Raw genomic sequence first — 11,258 nt, 5'->3', positions numbered from 1 at the left:
CTTAATTACGATTTATTTTGCAAAACGCGATAGTTATGTCCCCCATGATATATTAGTAATGAAAATCTTCCATTTGTGTATCCCAATGTATTCCATCTATATGCATGGAGCTTTGAAAAAGGTAAAGTGGTAGTAACAAAAAAATATCTAATAAATAAATTGGTACATAACGAAAAAAACAGACCTCAACTGACTTTCAATAAATTTTGATCTAATGATAAAATCTTCACATTCTAGGACTAAATCTTAATGATCTGAGGAGATGACCTCAATTATACGAATTAATTAGTGAGGACGATATTTTAAGTTACGAAATCAGACTCACAAAAATGTGTTTTTCAATGTAAACGTTACTTTTTTCGTTCAGGTTTGAATTTCCGACCCCCAAAATACAGGAAGTAGGCTCAGTCTGGGAAATATGGTCCCTATACTTTGATCAGGAGAGCGGTACAAAGTTTGGACCCTTTAATTTTAATTTTTGCGTATTTCGTCGTATCTCGAGAACTTTTCAAGCAAATTGAAAACCTTTGCACGCAATTATAAAATTTACTTATTCAAAAATAATTTCATGCCAAAAATAAATTGACGAGATATTTATTATTTTTTTCCTTTCGAAATAATTTTGAATTGTAAGGTATACAATTTCTTACACTATTTTAAAGAATATAAATTTATATGGAAAAATACAAAAATTAGTGAAATTAATCAAGTGAATTAAATAAAAATCGAGTTTTAAAAAAGTCGTGCATTTAAAGTCGTATTAAAGACATATCTACGGCATGATAATTAGCAGAGTGATATGCAACACGAGGTTATAATTTTTTTTTGCATACAGTGTTCATAGTTAGTGATCTTCAATTTGAAACATTGACAAAGAGCACTTTTAAATGTTTTGCCTGTGAAGAGTCGTTTTCTGCATATCAAAGACACCATTAGAAAACATCCTAATACTATTGATATTGTAACACTAAATTTAAACCAATTCAGAAACATATTTTCATACTACTGCTGCTCCCGTTGGGAATTTCAATGAGGAAGGAAATTTTAAATAGCACTTGAAGATACTGATGAGCATTTTGATACAGCTATTGGTTTAGTTATACATGGAACAATCTGTAAAAGGCAGTTTTATTTAACCTTAAAAAATAGTATGGTATACCAGGCAAATGCGTACCGGGCAGTGGTACTTAACCTTAAAAAAAACATGAGTCCTGGGTAAACCGGGCAATGCCACTCAATTCGCTTGATTATTCCTTTTATTAAAAATAATGAGCAGCAATTATTATGAATAGCAACACACACTCATTCGAATACACAAATATTTTCATTAATCGAAGGGACTGTATTAATTCTCTCTACACATTCCTTCATTATACCCAATACTGTTCTTTACTTCAATTTTTAATCGCATCACTTTTCAAAAAAATATTCGAAATAAATAACAGCTTTGAACTAAAATATTTTCCATAAAAAGTACATCAATCCTTTATAGACTATTTTTTTTAAAAAAACGCTTGATTGGGTAGACTATATTTGAGTGTGCCCTTTGATTCTCGCCAAGTTGTGATCGCGGTTGATCGCCAAGCTTGGCGATGTTGAAACCCAATCCTGATTCTGATTGGTTTAGATTTTAGCGTTATTTTTAAATATTCAACGGTATATGTAATTTCAGAGGTACGTTAGGATACCGGTTGGTAAGATTACTTTTGCTTCTGGTCAATAAGATCGAAGGTATGTCGGCAGTCATAAAAAAATGTCTCCGCAAGTCCGGTACCACAGACGCCATTTTCAATTCGTATTTCGCAGAAATTATGTGGCTATAGAGGTATACAGATTATAAATTTAGACAAACTGCTATTACAGAATTCTGTGCACCTAAATCTGAGGATATTCAAGCTTAATGAAGAAGTAGGTTGTTTTTTTTTCCTTTTCCTTCTGTGCTTATTCCATTAATTTTTGTTTCAATTCAAAATGCATTTTATTGGATTCATTAGTTTTGGTTATATTGGGTTCATTGCAATTTTATAATGTTTTGGTCGATTCTTTTGCTCAAATTTTCCAATGTTTTATTGAAATATCATTATAGTTTGGCGCTATTCCTGTTACCACGGTGTTCCGCACAAACAGGAATGGCGCCAAACATAAGTCGCCAATTTCGCCAAGAGGCACCCTCAAGTATATTTTTAATGCGTGATTCAAACAGCCACTTAAACAAAACCATGAATTCTCACAGGATTATAAAAATCGAAGGAAGATGGGGGACTCTGTATGACTAGCTAAGTGCAGCAGCAATTAAATAGAAAGATTATTAAAATATATAAATTTTATTTACAAAGTACTTTGATATTTTGAGTGGCACAGACATAACACCAAGCCTACTTAGACAGACATAATAATTCTATCATTAACTGCTAGTTAAATTAACTTCAACATTTTATGCTTAAAACAACCTTAAATCTGGTAAAAAAATTATTTACGCATCTATCGTTAGAGTCCTATTATGACATCACTGAGTATCGGGGTGAGGAGAAGAAGAGGAATCAACAAGAACAGGAAACGAAAAGAACAGGAATCAACAAAGATATAATAAAAATGGGAATATTTTATTTTATGAATTTTATCTTACACATAAAAATATAACTGCGGAACACTACAGAAAATGAACATCAATTCACTGGTATATAAGATATGCTAACTTGATTCAATCACGAGGTACCTTTCTATAGATGAAGGTTGGTCGATAACTCTGCCCCCACATTGGTGACCTCTGGACGTGATTTGAACACGCAGTAACGCCCACTTTAAACTAGTAACGCCTACTTCGTTGGATGGTCCATATTGAACAGTTGACTTGCTACTTGTGACTGAGGCATAATCAACCTTCCCACGCTGTTGCTACTCAGTTTCGTCTCGATTAAACGCAACGTCTGCCTGCATACACTCGACTGCTAATGGCAATACAGAAGCGAATACGACTGTGAAGTTAATACTCAAAACCCGGTGACCTTAAAACCAGCTCTCCCGATCTTTCACAAGTACAGCAACTAGTGGTATCCGTTCATCGAATTCTATCCCTGGTAAAATTCTGGTGGGGGAGTATTGGCGTAACTGCCACTATGGTAAATAAACATCAATTCACTGACAAAGACATGCTAACTTGATTCAATCACGAGGTACCTTTTGATAGATGAAGGTTGGCATGGTCGATTACTCCGCTCCCACATAACAAAAAAATTGAAGCGTAAAAATACGTCATAAAGGGTGTAATAAAAAGAATCAAAACGAAGTAAAAATCTCTATTTCTTTATAATATATTGTAGTTCCCGTTATCAAAGGTTGCACAGTAAATATGATAAAATTACCGGTTATTGGCGCAGAAGCTACCCTTTGGCAATAATGTCATGTTTGGCCAAAATGGTCGACGGGATAGCCCCAAAGTACCTTTCATTCATATCTTGCCAGACACGGTCAGCATAACCACAATTTTTTTTTAAACACTGTACTTAGTTTTTTTAGAAATTGTTTACTATCTGCTAAAAGTTTAACTAGTATATTTGACATCAAAATTCTACAAATTTATAAGTTATTGATTTTTTCAAATTTTATTGAATTTTAAAATGGAGGAACTCATCTCTAAAATTCAGAATATAAAGAAGACATCTGAATTCAAAGTTGCGGGTGAACTTATGAAGAAAATGTTTAAATCGGTTGACTCAAGTCACACCAAGTATATTAGCCCAGCTAGTATAAGAAAGATGTACCAGCAGTTTCGTATTTGGCGTGACTTAATTAATGATAAGCATATAAGACCAGAGTTAAATCGTGAATGGATAGAGTAAATATATTTATTCCTTTTATTTTCCTCAAATTAAAAAGAAACAAACAAACAAACAGATATTAAAGTTATCACTGTATAGATATTTAGACTATTGCATAGATTGTGGATATTAGATTACTAGTCATGGATATTTAAGATTGTACTTAGTTAAAAATTTTAGGCTGCTTAATGCAATAACTATTTTAAAAATTAAACAGTGTCATTGACACAGAATAATAGAAACATAACATATGTTTTTCTCACTACTTTGTTTGAGTTTAAAATTAATATGGTCGCGCTCTAAGCTTATTTTACCCCTTCTTACATATTTTTATATGCCGACCGGCCTGTGTAGGGGGCAGAGAACTGTCCTTGCATCAGAAAGGTTCTGGGTTCGAATCCCGGGCAAGGCATGGATGTTTCTTTCTGTCCATCTGTGTTCTATGCCCTTTCTCTTTTGTGTGTGAATGTGACCCGCCCGATAAACAGGTTGTGGTAGTGCGACGTGGGCGACGCTGCTCCACCGACGTGGCCTCGCCACAGGTGACCACTGGGTAACGAAAAGAGAGTTAGCAGTTCTGGCACTTTCTGTGGCCAATGGACAATAGTTCCAAGTTCCCACCATAGTTCTTTAAATATATATAAAGTTCTTTATATATANATATATATATATATACTATATCAAAAAAAAAATTAACATAAAGTAGAAAGCTAAGAGAAAACTGTAAGAGATGGAGAGGTGCGGCTTTCTGCGTTTCGTTTAAGAAACTAGAATTTTGTTTTCAAAAATTTTATTTATTCATTTATTTTTTAAAGAGTTTGCCATTACTGTAATGTCTACATCTAATGCTAATTTTATTTTTTGCTTATTTTGACCTATCTCGCGAACTTTTTAAGCAAATTGAAAACCCACTGCACACAATTAAAAAACTCATTTATTCAAAGATAAATCCATGCAAAAAATTAATTATAGTAAATATTCACTATTTTTCATTTAGCAATAGTCAAAAAAATTTGAATTGTAGAGCACAAAATTTTTTACATAATTTTAAAGTATCTAATTTTACAAAAAAAAATACAAAATTCTAGAGAAATCGGTAGAATAGTTCCTGAGAAAACGAATTTGAAAGTAGTATATTTAAGAATTTGGTATCTCAGAAACTATTCAACCGATTTCTTTCAAATTTTGTATTTTTCCATGTAAAATTAGATACTTTAAAATTATGAAAAAAGTTGTATACCTAACACTTCAATAGTCATAAAATTGTTATTAAATAAAATAATAAAAATTAGTAAATATGCACTAAAATTTATTTTTTACATGGAATTATCTTTTATTAAACGATTTTACAATTGTGAGCAATGATTTTTTAATTTGCCTTAAAAGTTATTGAGATATAGCTAAATACGCAAAAATAAAATAAGCATTAGGGGGTCCAAACTTTGGATCGCTCTCCTGACCAAACTATGGCAACCATATTTCCCAAACTGCAGCTACTCCCTGTATTTTGGGGGCCAAAAATCCGAATACGTCGAAAAAAAGGTAATTAATTGAGTTTAACGTCTGTAATTAATTGAGTTTACCCCCTCGAACCATTAAGATTGAGTCCTAGAACGCGAAGATCCAATCCTTAGATCAAAATATTACACAGGGTGGTCCGTTTTTCTTTTGGTGCACTGTACTTACAATGCACAATGTTTATTTTATAGTTTTTTCTTCTTTTTTTTTGCTGTCGAAGTGCCATCTGTTGAAGAATGTTGTTAATAAAATTGGAATTTGGTTAGAATAACCATTGGAAGCCTAAGCCGAACACATCCAACAGCACAATTCCATCTCTTTCGATTTTTTGATTTGTCATTTTGCATTTTTTGGTCATTTTAGAGATGACAAGTATATTCTTAAATATAAACTAGAATTCTTCATTTTTCAAAAATACAAAACGTGTGTATTATAAAATATTTATTTTAATTTTTTTTATAATAGCTACTTTGAAGCGTTTGAGCGTGGGATTCTAAAATACCTTCTGGAGCGATGTTACTGGATGCAGTATGGCGACAGTGAAGTCGTTGCTTACCTCTTAATTGCAACTTACGAAGTTATGAATGATTTAGGAAATTTGTTCGATTATCGAGATGAGCGCTATTGGTTGCATGGAAAAAGCAGTAGGCCGGAGCAAACATTTATTATAAAATCAACACTCATAGACCGGAAGATCGCACGGAAAAAGGTCTTTATTTTTATTTTCTAAGAGACTTACGCAATTTAAAATGCTATCAAGTCGTCTAACAATCAATGATAAGAAAGTAGCAACTTCTTATAAGTATTAAACGTAAAATATTTGTGAGTCTAAATTGTTTTTGCAAAATAAAAACGGATATAAGAAACACCATAAGAATTGAAAGTTGTATAGCAACCCATGGTCGGAAGTGTGATCATGCGTTACTAAGTTCACTTCTCTGTCATGAAGTTCGTGCGCTTTTGAACTGGTGTGTTTAGTTAATTAAATTTTCTTAGTTTTATGTTTTATAGAATCAATAGCAGAAAACAGTAATAAAATAAACTCAGAAAACGCTGTTTCACCGTAATTGACTGATTTGAAATTGAGCTTGGTGAGATTGACAAGCTTTATTATTATTTTTGAGATCAAAGAAGTAGGATTGAAACATGTTGGGAGCATTCGATTGTGCAAGCATTAAAAACACCAAAATGTTTTTAGACTTGCGATATAAATATGTTTCTAGAACATTAAATAGATTTTAGTTACAAGGTATCTTATTCATTTGCATAAACATTATTAGTGATTTTGTTTTCTCTAGTTTGATTTGTCATTTTCTTAAAGAATGTTATTACTATTTCAGTAGTTTTCAGTTTTGATTTTTTTTTGTGAAAAAGTTAAATAAAAAAAATTATGTTTACATATATAATTAAATTGCCATTTGAGATAGTGACCGGCATTCTATGAACTTTATTATTTCTATTTTATTTATTTAATTTTTAACTTTGTATGAATTGAGTCTCTGTCGCGCGTACTTCAGAAGCTGGAATTTAGTAAATAACAATGCTCCGAAACTTTTTTTACCGTACCGGGGATTAGATCTTCATAATAAGTTAAAGTTAAGAATTAAATCATTGCAATTAAAGCTTTTTATCATTCGAAATTGAAATTGCATATTAGTTAATTTTTATACCATTCAAAGAGGAGGCAATAAACAATCAGTTCATGAAGAAGATTAAAAAGGTCTCAGAAAATGACTATTATTAGACGAAATAGATAAAACATTTACAGAAAATAAGGTACTCTCCTGTTAAAGGAGGTCGTTGGCAATGATTAAATTTTTATCGCCAAATCGAACAAGAAACATATGAATTAATAAATAATAATCGCTCTTTATTGTTTTGAATAACCAGAATAATCCAGGCACGAGAATGTGACTACCCGGTATAGCCAACACCGATTTTTTTAAGTTTAGGTGCCATTGGTCCCGATATTTCTTATACTGACAGTTAAAGTGAAAGTTTGCCTTTGTGTCCCGAATTCGCTTACCAAAATTGGGCAATTTTTTTAAGAACCAGATTAACTGAAAAGTACCTAAATTAATGACGAAAGTAATTATACTTGAAATGAGTGCCTCATAAGTACAGAAGCGTTTCTGGTTAGTATTGAAAGATATTTGAAAAAATATAAGCGAAAAAATTGTAAAAACTGAAACAAATAATGATTGCTGCTAAATCATGTAATTACAAGCAACCCAATTTAACTATCACATCCATGTCAAACGTTGTGATACGTTAAATTTAATAGTTTTGCGATGCCGGATACTTTACTTTTTATTCGATTTAGGTTTCTCCGGTTGATTATTTCATAGATCACGCCAACAAGAAAAGGCTGCTATTTGGAGGAAAACGATTTGCTGAACAGTTCTTCATTTCTTACAAGCTTGATTCTGCAGAACGATCTCGAAATTTATCTTTGCCACCATGTTCCCTAACTTTTCAATACCCGGACCTGCTTTATAAATTGTTGAGACATGGTCTTTTCGTCAACTCTAAATCTGATGACTCGGATGTTGGTAAACTACTCACTGGCACCATAGGAGTGTTTTTGAATCATCCAAAACTGTTTATCGAACACAGCGGAGTATTTGCGCAGGAATACGTAATGAAGGTCAAGAAAATGGGCAAGTACCTACTAAGAGCCGTAGAATCCGTGGATCCATCAATTCTTATAAAATGTAAAGGTAGAAGACTTGTAAAGTATAAAGTACTGTTAAAAGTGAATGAAGAGTTTCTGCCGAATTTGGTGCATCGCTTCTACAGAGTGCAAGACCTTAAGCATATCTGTCGCTGTAGAATAAGAAAAATTCTCTATGACAGCTGGAATTTGCCTATTGGCATTTGTGTATTGCCTTTACCTCGAATTTTAAAAGAGTATTTAGATCTGGAACGAGATTAAAAAAATGAATACTTTTCAACTTAATGTATATGTTAGAATAAATTAAGTGTATGCAAATTTGTTGGGTTGATGCATAATAAAAAAAACATAAATTGTTAGAGCAGTGCAATTCATTTTTCTTCTAATTCTTACTTTAGCTTTCAAAATCAAAAATGGAAATTTTCAATCCTTTTTGAGAAGCAGAAATTTTTGAACCAAACTTTTAGTCAAAAAGAGACATAATTGTAGTCATCGTAAGCACGTGCAAAAATAAAAAGAATTTAATTTATCTTAATTGTTTTTTTGTTTTTTTTTTACTTGGTTGATTAAAATCCATGAAGTTAAACCGATACAAATATTGCAAGTATAGCTGTCACTAATATTGTCGAAAATAAGTGTAGTTCTTATTCCACCGCCTTTAAAAGGAATGAATAGCAATATTACTAAAAAATAATATTATACAATCCGAGGCTAATCCGGAAAACAATTACTGTTTGAACTGTCTCTTTGTTCTGTCTGTATAATTACAAAACAGTTTGAAAATTTATCACCAGGCAATTTTAATTTCACGATGTCACTCATTCACTTTTGCAATCAAACCATCACTAGCAACAGGAAGTTGTCCACTACATTACTTCTTGACATGAATGTTGATGCATCCATGCACTTTCTCACCATTCCGCCTATCATTGTGTTTTCGCCATAAATACCTAGACGTTGACGGTAAATTTCCGGTGGCTTAACATTTTTTCCTTCTAAAACTGTTTTACAAAACACACTTCATTGTCTGCGGGATCTGCAATATTCTTAAACATTTTGAAAGCTCACATACCCATGTAAATGCAACAGAATACGTCTATTATAACGTCAGTGGACAGACACGTGTGCGCATGCGCTGAACACCGATACTACCGCTGTGGTGGCGGTAGTACAAAACGATATTTACTTTTCAAACATACTTAGTATGCAATTAAGCATTTTATTGAATTTAGAATAAGCACATTTATTTTGTATTAATTTTCCTCAAATTTAAATTTTTTAATTTTATTGTACATTCAATTATTGAAATTTGATAATAAATAATTTTCGTATAAATAAAAATAAATTTTGTGCATTAATTGTGATAAAAACGAATGGATATTTAAAAATTGTTGCAATAAAATAATTTAAATTAATTCCGGTTGTAAAAAGGCTAATAGAAAATAATCCATACTAATTATTTTGTAACGATAGCTCTTAATGTATATTTTTAAATTCCTTGTAATAAAAAGAAGGAAAAAAAGATCGACTATGTAGATTAGGATCGTAAATTAATATTAAATCAATATAGAAAAAATTTAAAAGTCTAACCACTCACTAATGACGCAAAAAAAGCAAAGCTAGATATAAAATAATTTATACTCAGTTTATTTGTGGAAAAAACTTGTAGGCGTAAAGAAGAATTCGCCTAAGCTTTACAAAGCAAAGAAGCTGGTCTTAGAATATTTTAATCCCTTCTTTGCTTTTTTCAACCTAAATACTAATTAATTAGAGTTTGCAATTTTTTCTGGATGAAATATTAATTTACAAGAATTCTAGAAGGACATTTTTACAAGATTTCTAAAAGATATAGATTAAGGGAGTTCAATTTTGAACATTTTGAACATAGTTTTCTTCTAACCCATCAACATACTTATTACTTCAGTCCACATATCTGCATATCCGCTTCTTATCTTCTGAAAACAAAATGTAATAAAATTTATTGTTTTACTCTCACTAAAACATTGGTAGACGTTTAAACTTTCTGGGGATTCCAACTAATCTATTACTTTCTATTCAGCGAATTAATACTTTTTTCCCCTTGATTTTGCTTCTCAGTTCAAAACTTTGTTTTAAATTTCGATTACCGTTGATTTTAAGTTATTTAGTTTTTATAAAAACCCGTTTTAAGTTCATAACTATAAACAAAATAAGCACATGGTTTCAGACTACTTTAAAAATATTAATCAGGTGATATAGATTGCTTATGCTAGCACTATCACGTTAAACTTCCAGATAACCTGTCATAACGAATACAAAATAATTAAGTATTTCCGAACTCGCAATAAACAACGTTTTTATAGAGCTATGAGCAAGCAAACACTACTGGTGTTATCTTCAAAATAATTGACAAAACTGAATCGTCAATGGCTTATTTTAAAACAATGGCTTCCGCTAAGCGAAACTACCGTTTAACCGCAATCTTGTTTGCAGAAACACACATACGCTCTTTATTTTATTATATGTATAGATAGTTAGATACTTTAATAAAGAAGAGTTTAATTGCACGTGTGATCAAAATTGATTATGTCAAGCATTAAATTTCTTTAATTTACTTACATATGAGATTGTATCACTAGCGCCGAAATGATTTTATCTTAACCACTTTAACTCGATTTTGTAGTTTACTGCTCACAATGATCTCATTTTCGGCATTCAATCTGAGTCAATATTTCACGTTTATTACTCAGTGTCTAAATAATGAATTAAAAACGAAATTTAGTTAAATGGTTCAGAATCAATTATTTTACCGCTATTTAAGTTTTTCAATTACCAAATGCTCTCGCATAAAGATCTAAAATTCCTACTTTTAACACAGATTCTTCAATTTTCTTAAGTACCATGCTTATAAAACGGAATTCCAACTTCTTTTTCTTTGTATTTTGGGGAATAGCTCATCGAAAAACGCTTTAGATTGCAGGAATTTTCTTCCTTCAGCCATAAAATTCTCGAAATCCCTATCCTAAGGTTTCTTTTTTCAGTGTCTGGTTCGATTGTTTTTTTCTCAATTCTTTCTTATCTTTCACCACCCAGTTAAAAGCTTTCCTATCATCGACATTTCTGTACCGATTTTTTAAAAGAGTACTCTTGTCTTCTCACGGAAATAATGTACTTTTCTTGTCTAAAAAATGTGCTAGTAACTTGTCTTTTTTAGAAATAATTATATTTTGTAACATTATCCGCCAATAAGACGTGTATATTACAGCATT

At 31.5% G+C, this 11,258-nt stretch overlaps 1 protein-coding gene across 1 annotated transcript; it reads left to right on the top strand.

Moving 5' to 3' along the window:
• Positions 1 to 3,541: 3,541 nt before the first annotated feature.
• On the top strand, positions 3,542 to 8,350 carry LOC139425079 (uncharacterized). Its single transcript, XM_071178119.1, has 3 exons — positions 3,542 to 3,835; positions 5,802 to 6,045; positions 7,660 to 8,350. Exons 1-3 carry the CDS (start codon positions 3,618 to 3,620, stop codon positions 8,269 to 8,271), a joined length of 1,074 nt encoding a protein of 357 aa, XP_071034220.1. The 5' UTR covers positions 3,542 to 3,617; the 3' UTR covers positions 8,272 to 8,350.
• The last annotated feature ends 2,908 nt before the right edge of the window (positions 8,351 to 11,258 follow it).

Source organism: Parasteatoda tepidariorum, chromosome 2, assembly GCF_043381705.1.
Source record: "Parasteatoda tepidariorum isolate YZ-2023 chromosome 2, CAS_Ptep_4.0, whole genome shotgun sequence".
NCBI classification, from domain to species: Eukaryota; Metazoa; Arthropoda; class Arachnida; order Araneae; family Theridiidae; genus Parasteatoda; species Parasteatoda tepidariorum.
Note: the sequence above shows the minus strand (reverse complement) of the source record. Positions and strands in the feature narration are given on the sequence as shown.